The 20,834-nt window shown below is 45.9% G+C and overlaps 1 protein-coding gene across 2 annotated transcripts in view; it reads right to left on the bottom strand.

Annotated features, from left to right (window-relative positions):
- Fbxl13 (F-box and leucine rich repeat protein 13) overlaps nucleotides 1–20,834 on the bottom strand; it is a 143,774-nt gene that overhangs the window by 97,996 nt on the left and 24,944 nt on the right. For both annotated transcript variants that reach the window (XM_057758550.1, XM_057758551.1), the window contains exons 8-9: nucleotides 4,218–4,313; nucleotides 1,884–2,013 (exon numbers count right to left, since the gene is read on the bottom strand). In XM_057758550.1, the coding sequence (XP_057614533.1) occupies nucleotides 1,884–2,013; nucleotides 4,218–4,313 (226 nt within the window). The remainder of the gene's footprint in view (nucleotides 1–1,883; nucleotides 2,014–4,217; nucleotides 4,314–20,834) is intronic.

Genomic DNA, 20,834 nt, shown 5'->3' with positions numbered 1-20,834 from the left:
TGTGTAATATAAGCCAGGCTTGGTGGTATATGCTTTTAATCCCAGCAACCAGGAGTCAGAGGATCTCTTTGAGTTTGAAGCCAGTCTGGTGTTTATAGCAAGTTCCAGGACTACCAGGGCTACATAGAGAGACCCTATCTCAAAAAACAAGAAACAGAATCTATAATAAACCTATAATATAAATCAGAAATGGTCTTGGTGCACCATAAATTAGTGGTTCCTTAAGAATCAGAGACTTGCTGGGCAGTGGTGGCACACACCTTTAATCCCAGCACTCAGGAGGTGGAGGCAGGCGGATCTCTATGAGCTCAAGACCAGCCTGGTCTACAGAGCGAGTTCCAGGACATCCAGTGCTACACAGAGAAACCCTGTCTCGGAAAACTAAATTAAAAAAGAACCAGAGACTGATGCGACCAGAATGAATGAGAAGCAGACGTGTAGGAATGGCTTCTGTGGAAATGGAAGCAGAGTTATATTTTCACATGGGCACAGCCGTGTAATCTAAGAGTGTGAGAACACTGATAGTTTTCTTATTAAGAGTATAAGAAAGGGAGCTAAGTATCAGGCCAGACATCTACATATCTGCATCCTTTTCAACATCTCAAAGGAGGGCCTAAGCAACAGAATTAAAATGTAGAAAAAGATACAAGACTAGGAATGAACAGACATAGTAATCACATGTGTGACAATGTGATATACGTGACTGTCTACCTGGGCACCGGAGAGAACAGGATGAAAAACTGTGCACACAGAAGAGTTTAACGTGTTCCAGTAACACCGTGCAATCATTCCCAAAGCAACAATTTTCTTCGGTACCAGCAGCAACCAATCTTAGCGAGTCATTTTTCCAGTGTCTTTATTTATAAAATGACATAAAGAAATAGTTGAACTCCTCATGCATTTCCTTCCTGTCTCACCAAACTTGTTCCAGTCCCCTGCCGTGTATTTGGAGTGTTCTATTCCCACGCATGTCTTTTATGTTACTCTATGTATATGTCCTTAAAACTGCGCTGTCTCAAAATAAGAATTAAGGTATATGTATACTATTTTTCTCCTTGAAATCTTCATATAAATCTGTTCTCTACAGGGTATAAATGTGTATGTGTCTCTCTGTAACTCGATCTTCCTCTTAACTACTGTCATACTTTCCAAAATAAGATGTTAAATGTGTGTATGGAATTTTTCCCACTGTCTGGAATCAGTTGGCTAAATACTTTTAATATCCATTGTTTCCTCTGGGAATACATATGGTGAGTAAAAAAGAGAATCTCGGAGAACACATGGGTCAAAGACAAACAGGAGAAGCACAAAGTGGCCTTGGAAAACTGGAAATAACCTTAATACCCTCAACAAGAAAGCAAGTAAGTAAATATGGCATTATCTACTACACAAAGATTATTTTACAGTCAGTGAAAAGAATTTAGTAAATCTATGTTCATTGACACAGAAAAATTCCCAAGATAAAGGAAAATGCAAACAGCATGATCTTCTTTATGCTGCAAAATAAACCTGTTCTTAAAACCTTCGGGGCTAACAGTGAGAAAATGGGAGCCAGAAGAATGCAATGTCAACCTGCTGGTTTATAAATCTTCCATATGTCAATGTCATCTTAGAAAGGCTGATAGAGTGGGGAGCCTTTCCATAAGTGAGCAAGCGGCTGGAGGAGGTGGAAGGGTGCTGCTAATGCCTGGTGTCAGACTTTGTTAAATGAGAATATATTCTTATGGATTCTAGACAAAAGAAAAGAGCCATGAGAAGACGGACAAAGGACCACTTCCCAGAGCACGCAATCCAGCAACACCCAAGTCTCCCCTCTCCCCTTAGCATTTTTCTCACTTTGACTGGACACATCAGAGCAGGTGGGCCCGGGGTGAGACACTTACTGACAGCCTTCAGGGTTTTTGTTCGGAAGAGACACCCTCGGAAGTTCAGGCGCAGCACGGTTAGACGCCACTTTTGCAAAGTAGTCACCACACACTTATCGGCAATGTTTTTCGATGTGGAAAAATCAATCTAGAAAGGATAAATAAAAAGCATTAAGAAATAAAATCTATTCCAAACAAAACCTTTAAAGGACCAAATACTAGAAGCTCTCCATGGCATCATTCCCAAACAGCCGAAGGAACTAAAGGGTGGAGTTCTCCAATACACAGATCTCACAAAGTAAGGACTAAACTTGCAAACGTACTTCCAAAAGGGCTGGGTTTGACCAGAGGAAACTTTGAACACGTGTTTTCAAGCTGGGGATCGAGCACTCTATGTCATCGGATCATATATCCGTGTCCATGCAGCTCAGTGCCTCTGTGAGTTAAGACACACAAAGCCGAAAACAGTGAGACTTCATACGTCAAGAAGCTGGGGGAGCTCAGAAAATTTATAGCAGCAAGTATTCTTTAATTCCATATACTTCTGTGATTGTCCGTCAATCCAGTATTTGCCCTGACCCGTGAGAACTTGCAATCACATGCATATATAAAAGAATGAGGAGCAGAGATTTAAGAGCAAAACGTGACGACCTAATGTCTTCAATGAGACTGGAGGAATAATCGGAGAAACTGCATACGGCAGAACACTGGACAGGGCAGAAGAACATTCTACAGCAAACTGGCACCTAAATCATCACAGCCCAACTGTGCTACCCTCTAACTCAGTTCAGGGACAAAATTCCTTACCTAGGAATTTTAGGATAAACTGTTTTCATGAACATTACTTGATACCGTTCTTTTGATGAGAGTTGTTTCTCAGAACTCGGGATTCCACTTTAAAACCTGGAGAGCAGGGTCCTGTGCCACAATTAGGGGCAGGGCAGGTGGCAGGTGGCAGGTGAGCGGTTTGCACATTAATGTTTAGTAGTAAGGTGCACACTTGTGGTCAACCACATTACAGTTTGAGTTCTAACCCAGGTACTTACTAACTCATTTTTCTCCCCTGGACTTGGACTGAACAGTGGCCAGGCAGCCAGGCAGCCAGGCACTAGGTACGAAATCTGTTAAACTCTCTTACAGAAGCTGAGGAGCAAGCAAGGTGCCAGCAGCTGTAGACAAGAGTCAGCTCCGTGCCCATGCACCCCACCAGGCCACCACCCAGTCCCGACGTTTATGTGACAGCTGTTGAGGAAAACTCAGAGAAAAGCGAGTACAGATGCTCCGGAGGAAAAAAAAAAGTAGCACAGACAATATCAAAGAGTGACCCTGCGTTAGCCTGGCACGAACTAGAAAAGGCCAGCACTTTTGCCCAGAGTCGAGCGTGTTCTCGGGTTCTCCCTCCTCTTCTGCTTCTCCGTCAGTGTTCAAGCGTGGCACAAGGAGTCCGTATAAACGCCTGTTCCCAACAGTTCTGCATGCCCGAGGAAAGGCCTTCTCTGTGTCAGAACTAGCCTTACAGTTAGGAGGTGGCCATTACAGTTCATATGCTCTAAAAGCGCCCCCTGCCCCAGCGATGGAGAGATGGTTTAGCAGTTAAGAGCACTTGCTGCTCGTCCAGAGGAGCTGGGTTCATTCCCAGGACCCACACAGTGGCTCACAACCTTCTGTAACTCCAATCACAAACCATAACATATAATGCCTTCTTCCTGCAGGCTCCAGGCATGCATGTGGTGTGTAGACACACATGCAGGCAAAATACCCATACACATAAAATAACTATAAAACTAATAATAAAGAAAAATTTTTCTTTTTTTTTTTCCAGACGGGGGATGGGGTGGGTGTTATGTAGCTCTGGCTGTCCTGGAACTCACAGAGATTTGTCAACCTGCCTCCTGAGTGCTGGCGTCAAAGATATGCACCGTCATGCCGAGCTCAAATTTTTCTTTCTTAAAAGTTTTCTTCCTCACAGTCAAGAACTCAACATAGAGTCTGTGCTCATCGGCAGAAACAAGAACACAAATAATGGAACAAAAATGAGCTGCACCTTATCCAACAAAATGGGGCTTTGCTTCAATCTGAAAATAATATCCGACGTACATGTCCAGCCACTTAAATTTTAAAGCACAGATGTATCTCTTAAGATACTGTTATTGTCTATTTTTACCTCTTCCTCCAGGTTTGTGCTGACAAAAGCCACGACAAACCAAAAACACAAACAAGAAGCATTTACGGCTGGAGGTCACAGAGAAGGGAGAGGAGAGCATGAATGACACAGCATTTCCACAGGGCTTTCCATGAGCCCATTCCCGTCTGCCTTTGAGGAGGACCACGCCTTCCGGCACGTCTACTTACAGCACTCCACAGGAAGCCCCTGTGTGTCATCGCCATCCAGGAACGGTTCACCTGACCGCAAGTGATCGTCTCTCTAAAGCTGAGGTACGAGAAAATCTAAACGTAGAGAAAAGAGACGATCGTTTTGAGTGACCTATGAATTTTGGTGTAGATCTTCCATTGTGTGTTGGTAATGACATCATCGTCCACATACCAGAAAAGTGGACACTTAAGGGCTAGGGTTGTGCCCCAAGGGAGGAATTTTATCTGAAGTCCAAGAATTCACCAGCTGCTGCCTATATCACGTGATGTAATGTCATCCCTTTCTGAAGATGTGCTGTGTGCCACATGTTTTTTGTTCTTTCTTTCTTTTGGTTTGATTTCAGAGAGTATCTCACTGTGCAGCTCTGCTTAACCACAGGCTCTGCTCATACAATGGACTGAACAGAGCCCTGTATGGAACTCTATAACACAGTATCTCATCTTAGTTCACAGTATTCTGACTGTGGAACTGCAAAGTATGTATAAGGAGTTGGAAATACGATCAAGTGTTTCTTCAAATTGATACCTGTAAGGAGACAATGAGAAGATGGATATATTTGCTAAAATGCACTGGATTTTCCTAAAGCTGTGGTATCTCGGGAAAACTCAATAAACCCATCTGGTTTCTATCTCTGGAAAAATAGTAGATTGGAAAAAAATACTCTTTGTACAAAACACCAATGTATACTAAAGCAAATTTTAAACACAACTTGATTTTTTTTTTAAGTAAAGAGTCTTGAGGCCCCAAATCTGTATAACCCCAGACTGACAGCTGTCTGGAGAGGCAGTAGGGAAGGAGACCCCCTTTCATAACAAACGAGTTCCGAGAGTCTACACAGGCACGGGTCTGGAGAGGAAGTAGGGAAGGAGACCCCCTTTCATAACAAACGAGTTCCGAGAGTCTACACAGGCACGGGTCTGGAGAGGCTCACCAAGCTTACAATGGACGTGCACACACTAGGCACTATAGTGCCACTGCAATAAAAGAAGTAAAATTGAAGCCGGGCGGTGGTGGCACACGCCTTTAATCCCAGCACTCGGGAGGCAGAGGCAGGCGGATCTCTGTGAGTTCGAGACCAGCCTGGTCTACAAGAGCTAGTTCCAGGACAGGCTCCAAAACCACAGAGAAACCCTGTCTCGAAAAACCAAAAAAAAAAAGAAGAAGAAGAAGAAGAAGAAGAAATAAAATTGAAGCCACTCAATGAATTGGTAAACAAAGACCAACTACCATGCCTATTTGAACCATGTATGGAATACATCTGAAATTTATGACCTCTGCAGCTGGATCTGATACGTTAGCATGTGACGGTGGCCCAAACTGAAGACATCCCTGGGGTATTTCAGAAAGAAATCATGTTTTCCCAGTCTTACACGACTGCTACACATTAAACCCAAAAAAGACGAAAAGCTAACCAAAAACTGTCGAATGTGAGGGGAAAAAAAACCAACAAAAGTCAACAGGAAGGTGGTAAATACAGGAAGGATGACATTCTTGAGAAGGATATTACAAAAAAGACTTAACAGGAGCTGGAGGGGCGCCTCAGTGGCTGAGAGCCCTGTCTGCTCTTCCAGAGGATCTCAGTTCAGTTCCCATCACCCACATCATGCAGCTCACAGTTGCTGTAACTGCAGCTCATGGAGGGTCCACACTCTGGCCTCTGTGAACACGACCATGTGTACACACACACACACAATAAATAAACCTTAAAGAATAAAATTCATGTGAGTTAAAATCATAACTACTGAAAATAAAAATTCAATAGATAAGTTAAAACAGTGGAAAATAAGGGTAGAAGATATATATATATTATCTAGCACGAAAAAGTCTAACATACATCTTTATAGAATTCCGGGAGCAAATGGGAAAAAGTAAACTCCAAAAATAAGCACAGAGTAAAATGTCCTAGGAAAAAGCCTGACAGTGTAATGGAACTACAAACAGCCGAAAGCAACAGCAACAACAACATGCAATGTCACCAGGGATACTGGGAAGTCATGACCGCAGGGACCTGACAGCTGGCTGGTCACGTCACACCCCGTAGGAAGCAGTGGAAGTGGTCAACTAGCTTCCTCCTCTTCATACAGGTCCAAGCAGAGGGACGGGCACCCACCCCCCACTTTGATGGGCCTCCTTGCCCCTATTGACCTCAACATAATCCCTCACAGGTACTTCAGCAGCTGAACACCCCTCCCTGGCCTGCCTGGAGACGCGTGTCTTTGAAGGGATCCCAGATCCTGGGCATCAGCACTGATGGTTGTAGAGTTCCACAAAACAGGGACAAAGTCAACAGAAAACATCATCAATGTCAGGGGCCACCGGCAGGTTGGTTTCATCCAACAGTGACTGTTACACACTCTAAAGCAAAGTTTCAGTCGGCCCCACTTAGAGCCTCCAACAGAGAATTTCTGAAAATTACTGGAATCTAACAGGGGGTGGGGGTAAGACACAAACAGATAAGGATGAGCAAAGAATCTAGCAAGTATACCACTAAACACACTAGCCTGCAAACAGACAGACGCTTAATATTAATTACAAACTATTTGGCCTATTGCTCAGGCTTATTGCTAACTAGCTCCTATTTTTAAATTAACCCATTTCTATTATTCTCTGTATTGTCAAGGGGCCCATGGCAACAGCAACAACACAGCCATATCTAAATGGATCTTACCCACCATGCAGATGGTCAAGTCTTGCATAACTGATTTGGACTGCCACCGAAAACCTATACTTTGCCTTGTTTACACAGTAAAGAAGCTATTCCAATAGAATTGCTTAATGCCTTTCCCAATATGTGTGCCTTCGACACTTTTCCCAGTGTGTAAGGAGTTACTCGTTTATTCATTAGCTCATTTAACACTCACCTCTTAGGTGCCTATTTCACAGTGTCATACCTCATTAATTCCATATGAAGTTGCCCAAAGATATTTGAAGGGGGGGCCTCCATATTTCAGTGTGGAATAAGCATTTCAGACCTACATTTTACCACTTTCTCCTAAGGAATGTTACATAACATATAAGGAATTTTCAGATGTTCATATGCAATAACCCTTGGAAACACTAGAAATTAATTCCACATACAACACTGGCTGTTGCCAAGTTAGCTCCCGGGAAGTGTGAGGCACTAGACTTTCCAACTCATTCCACAGATAAGCGCCAGCTGGGTCATTATTTTATGTAAACCAGAAAAGTGACCTGGCAAGGCACAGAGGTAAAGAGGCGTTTCCAGAAAACTGGTACACCCCTGAATTCAGTCTGTGAGACAGGAGGCTATCGACCCTGTTGGCATCTCAAAGCCCACTCTGTGCCTGAGGAGTGGGATGGGGGAGCGGCTCTCAGGAGAGAGAAGCTGGCGCCCCGGAGACGGAAGGGGACCCAGCGCTGTATGGTCCAAGGGGAGGCTACAGAGGCAGCGGCGAGAGTCGGCCTAAGGTCTGAGACCCTCTGAGCCTGCGGTCCTCTCCTCCCCGTCGAGACTTACGTGGAAAGGAGTGGGGCTCCCGGAAGACAACTCCAGGATGGACAGTGCGTAGGATGCGGGCAGCACGCGGAAGTACACGGAAGCACCGGAAGTACACCAGACAACTGACCTCAAGTGGCACAACCAGGGTCAGAGGTCAGCTTTCTGTGGAGAGAGCCCTCTGAGTCGGGAGCTCTGAGTACTCCTGACGTAGGAAAGAATGGGTGGTGCTCCTGAGGACTAATTCTCTTCTCCCACACTCTGGACTAGCTTGGTATGGGGTAACAGCGCGTGTGTTCCACACGGGACCAGCAAGAAGAGCTGGGGAGAGCTGAGCGGAGCCCCCACGCGCTGACACTGCAGAAGGACGCCAGGACAGATGGCCTCCCTGGCGGTGCCAAAGCCCCTCCCTAATGTGAGCGGCACAGCCTGCGAGAAGTATTGCTAGTGAACACAGGGAGAGACAAACAAATCCCGACACAACTGGCGCTGTGGATGGTAAAACACACAGCGTGAATCTTCAAAATCAGGCGTAATTCATCCATCTCGGAATGAAAGGACTAATGTTGGGCAGGGGCAAACGACAATAGCAATGTCTCCTTGGTGTAGCGCTGTCTGTCACAGTTTGCTTTCCCTTGCTGTCGCACCATGACCAAAGAAAACAGCCTTTAGGGGAATTTACGTGACTTCCTCATCCTGTCACAGACCATTGCTGAGGGAAGCCATGGGGGATTCTGCTGACAAGGTAGAGACCATGGGGGGGTTCTGCTAACCAACTTGCACCCCATAGTTTGCTCAGTCCGCTTTCTTGAACCCCACAGACTTGACTACAGACAGTCCCTCCATAAACACTCCTTCCCAGCTTGTGCCCAGGCGACAAACTAACCAGCGTGGTATACAAGTGTGCACCAGGCAAGTCGTTCTACAAGAACCAACATTGAGGTTACTCAGCCAAACTGGGTCCAGTCACTGACTGAGTAGGTGGCCTATGAATGGGACCAGTTGTCAGAGGAACTTGTATAAAATAGAGGCTCTTTGCTGTCAGCAAGAAATTTAAAGGGGAAATGTTATGACCAGATCCGCAAAATCCCCCCAAAACCAACAAGGACACCGAGTCCTGCAGGTAAAAGCAAAGAGCCTTTATTTTATACAAGTTTTCAAACTTGGTCTCTCCGTTTGTCCAGTGTATTGGGGTGATCAGAGAGCCCCGAACTCAGTTAGGGTTGGGTTTTTATAGTAGCAAAGGTGGGGGTGAGGGGTTTCTGAGGTTCAGGACCCCTGATTGGCTGACATTTGTCTAGGGGTGTTCTGATGAATGTGTGCTGGTAGTGATCCTACCTACAACCGCTGGAACAGTAGGAATTTAGGATCTTGGGTGGTGCTTGGGTAATCTCAGTTTGTGGTCCTTCCTGCAACCAGGTATTGCTTCGGGGTAAACTACTGAGACCCAGGCCTCCATTAAACTTACTGATGTTTGAGTTCTACTCTGGAAGGTGACAATGCTTGGAAGTTAAGAACTTCCTTTGAGTGGTCTGCTTCTGTTAAGCTTATCATGGCTGGCTCCTACAGAAAACACAGGAAAAACTCCCTTTTTTGATGGAAAAAAAGCAAAATGTAGCAAAACATTAAAATATCAATTTGAGCCCATGACCTGCCAGGCACCACAGCCTGAATTACAATCTCTGGGGATGCCAGGACGTAAACAAAGATGGTAAGGGATCCTGTGTTCCTGTCCCTCCTAGAGTCATTAGGTGACCCAGGGCAAAGGCGGCGTTGGGAACTGTGTGTGTGTGTGTGTGTGTGTGTGTGTGTGTGTCTGTGTGTGTGTATGTGTCTGTGTGTCTGTGTGTGTGATGGACCAAGGTGTCAAGGTCCAAGCACAGAGAGGAGACTTTGAGTATCCCTTTGGAGACCATGTAATGTCAATAACTACATTCCAGCGGAAGGAGGTGGGGCCACCCTAGATTTTACCTGTTTTTGTTTTTTTAGTTTTTTTCACCCAAGATTTTTTTTTAAAGATTTATTTATTTATTATGTATACAACATTCCTTCCGTGTATGCTTGCATGCCAGAAGAGGGCACCAGATCTCATTATAGATGGCTTTGGGCCACCATGTGGTTGCTGGGAATTGAACTCAGGACCTCTGGAAGAACAGTCAGTGCTCTTAACCTCTGAGCCATTTCTCCAGTCCCTCACCCAAGATTTTAAGGGCATTGTATGGTAGTTTGAAAGGAAATGACCCCCAAAAGAAGTGGCACTATGAGGAGGTGTGGTCTTCTTGGAGAAAAGGTGTCATTGTAGAGGCAGGCTTTTAGGTCTCATATACACTCAAGTCATGCCCAGAGAGTCAGCTCACTTCCTGTTGCCTTTGGATCAAGACGTAGGGCTCTCAGCTCCAGCACCGTGTCTGTCTATGTGCTGCCTTGCTTCCGGCCATGACAATAATGGAATAAACCTCTGAACTGAAAGTAAGTCACCCAATCAAATGTCTTCTTTATAAGAAATGCCATGGTCATGGTGTCTCTTCACAGCAAAAGAAACCTAAGACAGTCAGGGACAGGAGCGATAGTGACATACTCATCCTAAGACACCAGGGACAGAAACAATAGTGACACACTCACCCTAAGACACCAGGGGCAGGAACAATAGTGACACACTCACCCTAAGACACCAGGGGCAGGAATGATAGTGACACACTGTAATGAGCATGGAAACAGATTCCTCTGAATGAATAAAGGGGAATCTGTAGTGTAGATAGAACAGGAAATTTATAGAATAAGAATGAATGCAACTTGGTGTAATGTAAAAGCATTTCTTCTTGCGTGTGGTGTGGAAAATTACTAAGGTGAAATATTAAGAGAGCATTTTGCCCACTTGAAGGCTGCCACACCCATCTGGCCCTGCCAGATGGGGAGGCTGCACCCAGCAATCTTGGTAACGAAGTAATCTTGCCACACAAGAGGGACCCCCACCCTTCTGTGGCCAGTCGATACTGATTACCTAGGACATCTGGTTATCAGAAGAATCAAACGAAAGGGAGTTTCAAACTGCCATAAAAGAGAGAGGGCAGAAGCAGGGCAATTATCTCAGTTCTTATGATGGCCTGGGTAAATTAAGCCTCGAAGAGAGAGATCCTCCAAACATGCCTCCCCAAAAGCAAAAATATTTAATAACTTTTCTAAACACTTAATGCTCTGTCTCCCGAGTACAGGGCTTCATCTCCTGAAAGCAGACATTTAACGCCTTGCATCCTGAATGCAAAGCCTCATTCCCTGAGAGTGAACACTGAAGGTCTGTCTCCCGAGAACAGACAAGACACTCTGCCTTCCCTTTGCCTTCCAAGACCAGGCCACAGACTACGCGGTCAAGAATTGATGTAGCACCTGATACCAGCCTAAGAGCAGGACATCGAACACCTTATCTCCCAAGCGCAGACTACGGCGTCAAGAGTTGAGCCTTGCTTCCAGCCCCCAGTGCTGTCAAGCATCCAGCCTGAAGAAATTCAAAAAGTCCTTTTTTAAACTGAAGAATACCAGGTCGTATGATGCTATTTAATGCATACATGAAATGTTAAGAGAAGAGCATAGATGTGTCAATCCATATATTTAGTGTGTGAAATGTGAAGAGATATCTTATAGGTAAGTAATAAGTTGTATTAAGGTTAAGAAGTGTTTTATAGGTAATAGATAAGTTGTATTAAGGTTAAGAAGTATTTTATAGATAAGTGATAAGTTAGATTAAGGTTATGAATTGGTTTTATGTATTAGGATTAGTAGGATTAATAATTGTGATATTGAAGGACCTATGGGTTGCCCATCATCAATCCCCCATGCCTATTGAGATTGTACTGCATCCATTGATGTATTGGATATTGAAGTTGCTAGTAAAGAATCATTATAAAAACAATTCTCTTGCTTGGTCTGGTTGCTCATCGCTCTCTGGAGAGAAGGGCACAGAATCCTCCTAGGTGTTACTCGAAAAGAACTTGGAGCTGAAGATGAGACTGGTACTTAGACACGACATGAATCACATTGGATGAATGTCTGTTCTGAAGATGAAACTGGTACGGAGATGCAACATGAATCATGTCACACCTAGAATGTTTGTTCTAGCTCTGGAGTGTGATGCACTGCTTGGGAGAGAAATGAAGGTTAGCGATGGAACGGAGGATAGATGAGAAGAGTCAAACAGGTCAGCAACATTGTAGGAAAGAAGAAAACCAAAGCAAGAGGATGAGGCTGACATGTACCATGGTGTGCGTTCATTTGGCCACAGAGCAGCCCAAGAACACAGTGGGCTCTTCACGGGAATCAGAGCCCAGGGACTTGCGAGTCTCAGCACAGCGTACTCTCTGCTCAGAAGTTCATTTTGCAAAGATCAGGATAATGCAGTTCTCCACAATAAAGCAAACAGAACTAATGCTGCTCAAGCGGTCTAGGTGTCTCCCACTGAGAGAGTGTGCTTCTCATGCAAGAGGATTAACTTGAACCTTGGTACTCAAGAGACACCTAAGGATGCTGCTTCCCACTGATTCTGACTCTGTGTTGAGTAATAAGTCATATGGCTACATGTTGTTATATGTAGTTTCCTCTAACAATAGGACCAGGACAAGAGGAGAGTCCAGTTGTAAGCGCATACATGATCCAGGTAAGCTATTACCCTAGAGCTCATCTCCCTTGCCATTCAGAAGGTTTGGTCAGCTCAGAATGGGGATAAACATGGCCCAGTCAACATTATGAGGAACCAACACGTTTTCTAAATTCTTAAAGGATGGCAGCTGAGAAGGTGTCAGGGAGGGAGACAGAGAAATGAGATCAGACACTACTGCAGAACAATTGACTGAACCGAGAACTAGTAAGTAAAAGAAACTAGAAAAGAAGATAGTAACCACGCTTAAATCCCATGGATGCAGCAGAAAGAACCAGGGGCGAAACGTAGTGGTGAAGCATTTGCTGGGCTTTGATATAAAACTTGAACTTGGAGTGGCTACCAGATGCCCAGGGCAATGTCCCCAGTTAGTTCCTTGGGCACCTGAGGATAGGGAACCTGAAATGAACCTATCCTATAGCCATACTGATGAATATCTTGCATATCACCATAGAACCTTCATCTAGTGATGGATGGAAATAGAGACAGAGACCCACACTGGAGCACCGGACTGAGCTCCCAAGGTCCTAATGAGGAGCAGAAGGAGGGAGAACATGTACAACGAAGTCAGGACCACGAGGGGTGCACCCACCCACTGAGACAGTGGGGCTGATCTAATGGGAGCTCACCAAGGCCAGCTGGACTGTGACTGAAAAAGCATGGGATAAAACCGGACTCTCTGAACATGGCAGACAATGAGAGCTGATGAGAGGCCAAGGACAATGGCACGGGGTTTTGATCCTACTTCATGTTCTGGCTTTGTGGGAGCCTAGACAGTTTGGATGTTCACCTTCCTAGATCTGGATGGAGGGGGGAGGACCTTGGACTTTCCACAGGGCAGGGAACCCTGACTGCTCCTGGGACTGGAGAGGGAGGAGAAGAGGAGTGGGGGGAGGGGGAGAGGGGCGGGAGGAGGGGGAGGGAAATGGGAGGCGCGGAGGAGGCGGAAAATTTTTTTTCAATAAAAAAATAAATAAATAATTAATTAATAAATAAATAAATAAATAAAATTTAAAAAAGAACGATTTTCTAATTATCTAATCCCCCCAGATTGGAAAGGAATGTTCAGTCAGCAGACTCCCCTGCACAGAGAACACCAGAGCAGAGCTGCACAAACGTTACTTCATTCCTTAGCCTCCATTCTCCGCCTGGAAGCAGTCAGCAACCCCGTGTATCTCTCTCTCCACCCCCAACTCCTCCCAAAAGGAGCGTACCTGATTAGAAAATGTGGGGACAGAACCAGGATACCCGCCCAGGTCCTGCTGATGCGGCTAATATCTGAGTGCAGGATGAACGCGTCTGGTCTGCTCTGAGGGCCTCAACTGTGCCGTGACTGAGGGTCAAAGTTTTCTGACATCCCGGTCTGGGCCACTGGGCCACTGGGCCTGCGCCGCCATCTTCCAGCTTTCTACTCACACTTGGTTCCAAACTCAGATGAAGAGGGTTCTATGTCACTCTCTAAAACTTGAAGAGCGTCGGTAAAGATTTGTTTTTTATGTAGAATTCTGTGGCCTTATAAATTTTCAGCTGTTTCTGGGACTTTCTAACTAAACTCTTCATTGTCATTTAAAATTCAACAATTCTAAAATAACGTTCCTCTGCTCCCCAAACCAGCTTACTTATCAAATACTGGTGTGCATCAGAGGTATCACAACCGTACATACTTAAAGCCCCAAATGCTAGGAGCTGGAAATCAGTCTCATGGTTACAGCGTTGAAAAAGTCTCACTGTGGCTACTACGACCCAGTGAGAATATACGGAAAAGGGCCAAGGTCAGCATCTAGGGGCACAGTCAGACACAGCTCATGGGAGGTGGGACTGGGAGCAAGAAACATCATGAAGACAGAGAAGCAATTTCTAGAGAACAGAACTAGAAACTTTCATGGCAAAACAAATAGAAAACGACATTTCAAGAAGGGCATAATCAGAGATGGGTGGAAAGCGGTGAGCATCTAAGCATTGTGCATGCACAGCAATTACAACTCTGACCCAAAGCCCAGCAGCGCAGACGTGGGTGGGGCGGACGTATACCAAGAATTACCTCTGGCACTCTGGGCACACCGACTGAGGGAGAGAAGATAAAGGAAGAGCCTTTCCGGCGGAAATCATGTCCGAGTTGTGTCTGAGCAGGACTAGGCCTGGCGAGGAAGGAGCAGAATGGGAGCCCTACACGGAGAAGTTACCCTGGGGAAAGCCAGAGTCCAAGAATGTATCTTGGATAACCAGGTAACACAATAGGACGAGAGCCAAGGGTTCCAGCAGGGAAGGACTGAGAATGGAGCTTGAGCATAAGCAGTGAATTCAGGACAAGCCTCCTCTGACAAGGAGAGCAGGAGATGCTTGATTACTGTTCTGTTTATTTCTCTTAGGGGGTGCATTGTGAAGCTCACAGGATGACTTGTAGGGAACAGTCCTCCCCTGGTTCCGTGTGGGTCCTCTGAAGTCTAACTCAGGAAGCCAGGCTGAGAGGCAAGGGCCTTTGCCCGCTCTCAGCCAGGGTAGGGATAGCAACAACGTGGCATTTGAAGACCCCTGATGGGCAAATGAAAAAGGGAGATTCTGGAAGACCAAGGAAAGAGTCTCAGTAACACCAGAGAGTGAGAGAGGATGAAGAGAAAGAAGAAAGTGAGATAAAAGACCGTGCAACAAGGAACCCCGGGAGAAACCGAAGACTGTTAACCAAGTACTTCCTGAAGCAGTGGAGCGGACAATGGCGCCACTGTCTACAAACAGCATGCACTAGAGCGAGCACTGAGCGGGATACAGGAGAAAGGAAATGATGCGTGCTTGAGCCACTGGAACACCCAGGGAGATCTCTTCAAAGCAGGCTTTGAGGGAGTCTGGGGGCAGGGGTGTCAAGAAGTTTAACAACACACAAACCTGAGAAATGCCATTTTAGGAAAGGAGTCAGCTGAACACATACATAAATCTGAAGGAAATTTTCAAAGAAAGATATTGAAGGCAGTGAACGAAGGAAGGCATGGGAAGTGGTGTTGGCAACCCAGCTGCAGTGCAAAGCAGAGGATTACCTTCCGGACATAAAGAAAGCCTGGACTTGGGGGTTCATCGATAAATCGCCTCAGTACCCATCACAAGGCAGCTAAGACAGAGGGTGAACTGCTGAAGTGAACCTGTTTTCATCACATTTAAATGTAACACTGTACGGTCTGAAAAGAAAGGCATGTTGCAAGGCTTTCGGAAGCGAGTCGTGCCTGTAAGATCAGTAGAGAAGCTGGTCCCTTCCTGACGCCTCCTTCCTGGGCAGGCCACACTTGGCAGGCCACTCTCCTCTTGCCCTAAGGCTTCCCTGTCAAGGCCCGACTGCCTCACTAGCTCTTCCACTTCCCACGCCATCTGGCCCGGGATTCTCTTCATTTCCCACTCACGTCCTTCCCTTTTTGTTCCCACTCCACTGCTCTCGTGTTGGTTCTTAAAGAAATGCCCTACCTGCAGGCTTCATCCACTTCCTCTCTCCATGGCAGGTGACACGGTCTAGACGGACTGCCAGAATCATGAGGTCCAGGTTTGGCAAGAGACCCAGCCTCAATAAATAGTGATCAAGGAAGACACCCAATGTCAACCTCAACAAGTTGTAGCGTTCAAGAAAGCAGTCCCTGTACCTCATATGGGCAGCCCAGTAAAGCTAACCCTGTTGGCGGGGACTGGGGCTGAGTCGGCTCCAAAGACGGGGAATGGGAGAGGTAACCCCACTACTGTCTGTCACGCAGAGGCATGGGCAGGGGAGCTATGTCCCCCTTAACTCCTCACCCCTCAGTGCCCGCGAGATGAGGGAGCTGACCCTTCCCCTCTCCAGCTGCAGCACCCAGAGGAGAGAGGCCCCTGCACCTTGCCAGGCAACACAGTAGAGCTGCCCCTGGTGGTGCCGGTGCGGGAGAGCCGACCCTGAGAGCGTGAAAGCAGGAGAACTGGCCCCACCCCTTGGTCATTGCTGCAAGAATAAATAAAAAGAACGTTTAATTATTTTTTAAAAATATAACACTGGAATTTAAAGAGCTTATGATGATGGAAGAAACAGACAAGAAAGGAGGAGATCTAAAAGAATTAGAAACTGTTCATAATGGTAACTGTTAGGTCTCAAACCTTGAACAAAGGCTAAGGTGCTTATTAATACATCAACGCTGGCGCTGGCCACCAGGTTCTCCCAGTATCCCTCAGTCCTTACTTGTTAAGGGGTCTTCCTGTTTGGCATACCTTTTACCCCAAACTTCTCCAAACCAGGGGCTGGCTGCTGTTCCCTATATAACCTAGTCATTTGGGGTACACTGGTCCTTTTGACTATTTTGTCTGTCTCTTGGTTGGTGGCTCCTTTCTTGCTCTCCCACCCCCATATCTTCCCATGGCCCAGCTCAGTCTGACAATGTCCACGCGGGACTCTGTCTGCCTCTGGCTGTGCTCTTTCTCTCACATGTACGATAAACCTTCCTCTCAACCCCTGTCCTCCTCTTGTTCCTTGTTTGCAGTAGGTAACTATCCCCAGGAACACCACGCCTCCACAGCACGGGGAGTTTCAGTGGTTGTGGTTAGGAGGAGCCTCTCTGATGGAGCCCTGTAAGCCGGCACATGGAGAAAGCCCCAGGTAAGCTATCCACGTGGCGGAGTAACACTAGGGGCAAGGATGAGCACACACACACACGCACACACACACATACGAAGCCTCCACAATTTTCCTTCTGAATTTCCACCAACATTTTCTCCTTGTGTGTTTCATGTTTCCATCTTGGATTCACAGACACCATGCAGGCCACCCTCATTTCATAGAAGAAATTTTCAGTCTTCTGACTGAGGAGTCGGCGAGCTAAGAGAACCAGCAGAGCTATGTAGGGAATCCAGGTTTGCAGACTTTCCACCTCACACCTTCAATTCAGCACTTAGTTCAACACGTTACAGCAGCTAGCAACTGAGAGCTCGCTATACGCCAGGCATTGCTCCAGCATTTTGGAAACACTAGCTGGTCTTTACTGGAGCAAACGCAGAGGGTTTCATCCTGCACATCCACCAGCCCAGGACGGCACAGCCAGCTGCACCATCAGCCACCCAGCCGCCTCCCTCTGCGGGGCAGTTTTCAGCTCTCCTGTGATCATCACTGTTGCAAGCCTGGTTCCTGAGGAAACTCACGAAAGCTGTAGATTAAAATCAAGTGTAAAAACTCTTAACTTGCTAGCATCCCTGAGGCTGAGGCAATGGGAACGTGCTCCGGGGCAGGGCAACTCCTACCAAAATAAACTGTCCCTGGAAGCAGTTCTGAAGTGCTTTGTGTCACCAACGTTTTCATCCCACCACAGATCAAGCCAGCAAATACATCGTTCCTTGATAGCGCAGCAGTCTGGAATAGCTTCTCCAGTCTGAAGCTCGTTCGGGACAGAGCCACAGAACGTACAATCAAGTTCTGCTTGGTTCGTTAAGGTCAGGCTGACCCATAGGGTTATCAAAACATGGGTCTGAGAAGTCATTGATTTTACAGTTCCAAGTAACTGAACCCTACAGGCCATCTGGTTCTCTCATTCCCCCTCCCCGCACCCAGTCTGACCATGCTTTAATAGCTATTCAGGTTTTAGGATTTTTCCCCAAGTGAGATGAGTCAGCTGTGCTGTAAAATCTGAAGGTGATTTCATAGCTGTTTCTGCAAGTCCACATGCTTTGTATCTTTTACAAACAAAGAGTCACAGCTACTTAAATCGTAAGGCAAGGCTTCCACCATTAGCTAATCAAACAACTGCATTACTTGGATACGTTATTCAGACTTTAAGTTCGTCAGCTTGAGGCTTTCCACTGTGTTGTGTACCCAATGCTTGCACTATCATTGAAAATGGTCTTTGCCAACCCTCCCGTCAGCTCTGAGTTTGGCTGGCAGTTTGTCTGACCGTACGTGAACACAACCAGCTGTTAAGGAAGCAGCATTCCTCAGTGAGCAAAAAATGATACCGAAGAAATGATCGCTAAACGGTAACCTGACTTGTTTCGAGTTGGTGGAACCAGACCTAGAAACTGCATAGTTTCAAAAGTCCACACCAGTGTGAAGAACAGGTGAGTGACCTGATTCCAGCTGAGCTACAACGTTTCCTGCCCTGTTCCCCAGGACCCGTCCTTCTACTCCTGCTGGGTCCTGTCCCCCCTCCCCGCCCCCCACCGTCTGCAGGGGAGTCCACAGCTCTGGTGCAAGCCACACCAGCCTGAGAGGGTGAGTGACCCGCCTACCAGCCGGGACTGTTCCACTTCCTGGATCCTATTCCTCCAAAACCCACTGCCCCTCCCAAGCCCTCCCACCTTACCATCCTCCCTGAGGGCAGCCTTTCCTGCCACCTCTGGCAGACTTCCAGGGCCCAGGTACAGTCCACACCAGTCTGAAACACAGCACCACCTCGGGACCACTGCTGAGCCCAGATTTCCAACTCCAGTGGAATCCGCACTACCACGCCAGTTAGTCTGAGGAGGGACTTCTGCAGCTCACATACAGACCACGCCAGTCTAAGCAGGGACTTCTGCAGCTCACATGCAGACCACGCCAGTCTAAGCAGGGACTTCTGCAGCTCACATACAGACCACGCCAGTTAGTCTGAGGAGGGACTTCTGCAGCTCACATACAGACCACGCCAGTCTAAGCAGGGACTTCTGCAGCTCACATGCAGACCACGCCAGTCTAAGCAGGGACTTCTGCAGCTCACATACAGACCATACCAGCTGGAACCACAGGGGCAGACCACAGCAGTCAGAGAACAACCCCACACCTGTCAGCAGAAGAGAGCCCTATCACCAGAAGGCCAGCTCCAAACTTGGACACTCCCTACTAGAGCTGGGGTCACTAGAAATCCAGACCACGAAGAATACCAACAAGGAAACAGAAACCAAGGACAAATCACCCATCAAACAAAGAGAAACTCAGAAGTCAGCACCTAGTCTATAATCACCCCAGACCGGATGCCTAAACTCCAGAGAAAGAACACAATCGACAGCCAGGGTAATATGTCACCACCAGAGCCCAGCTATCCCATGACAGCAAGCCCTGAATATTCCAAGGCAGCTGAAGCACAAGAAAATGACTTAAAAACAACTTTATGAAGGTGATAAATGAAAAAATAAAATTCCTTACAAACTGAGAAAAAGACAAAGAAAAATTAGATGAAATCAATAAATCCCTAAAAGAATGCCAAGAAAGCTAAAACAAACAAACAAACAAACAAAAACCAAACAAACAGATAAAGGAGACTGCTCAAGAAAATGGAAATAAAAGCAATGAAGAAAACACACAAATGGAAGGAATCCTGAAAATGGAAAATCTGGGTAAGCACACAGGAACCACAGATGCAAGCATCACCAACAGAATACAAGAGATGGAAGAGAGAATCTCAGGCATTGAAAACACAATAGAGGAAATAGATTAATCACTCAAAGAAAATGCTAAATCCAATAAATTCCTAACCCAAAACGTCCAAAAAATCTGAGACATTATGTAAAGACCAAACCTAAGAATAAAAGGAATAGAAGAGAAGAAGCCCAGCTCAAACACCCAGAGAATATACTTAACAAAGTCATAGAAGAAAATTTCCCCAAGCTAGAAAGGATATGCCTATAAAGGTACCAGACGCTTACAGAAAATCTAATGGACTGGAGCAGAACAGAAATCCCCTCTCTACATAATAACCAAAACACTAAGCATACAGAACAAAGAAAGAATATTAGAAGCAGCAAGGGGGAAGACCAGGTAACATAAAGGCAGACCTATTAGAATCACACCTGACTTCTCAACAGATACTCTAAATTCCAGAATGGCCCAGACCGATGTCTTGCAGACTCTAAGAGACCTTGGATGCTGACCCAGAATACTATACCCAGCAAAACTTTCAACACCATAGATGGAGAAAATAAGATATTTCATGACAAAATGAAACTTAAACAACATCTATCCACAAATCCAGCCCTACAGAAGGTACTAGAAGGAAAATCCCAAAAAGTTAACTATACCCACAAAAACCGCAGGCAATAGGTAATCTCAGACCAGCAAAACCCTAAGAAAAGACACACACACAATCACCACCAATAAAAATAACAGGATTAAATGGTTATTATCCCTCAATATCAATTCTATTCACCAATAAAAAGACACAGGCTAAAAGAATGGATATGAAAACAGGATCCATCATACAAGAAACACACCTCAACATCAGAGATAATCACTTCAGAGAAAGGGTTGGAAAAGGATCTTCCAATCAAACGGACCCAAGGAGCAAGCTGGTGTAGTTTTCCTAATATGTAGCAAAACAGACTTCTAACCAAAATTAGTCAAAAGAGATAAAGAAGGATATTTCATATTCATCAAAGAAAATACCCATCAAGATGATGTCTCAATTCTTTACATCTATGCCCCAAACGTACAGGTTCCCACATTTGTAAAAGAAACATTACTAAAGCTTAAATCACACATCGAACCTCACACATTAATAGTGGGAGACTTCAACAACCCATTCTACCAAT

Source organism: Chionomys nivalis, chromosome 26, assembly GCF_950005125.1.
Source record: "Chionomys nivalis chromosome 26, mChiNiv1.1, whole genome shotgun sequence".
Taxonomy (NCBI): Eukaryota; Metazoa; Chordata; class Mammalia; order Rodentia; family Cricetidae; genus Chionomys; species Chionomys nivalis.
Note: the sequence above shows the minus strand (reverse complement) of the source record. Positions and strands in the feature narration are given on the sequence as shown.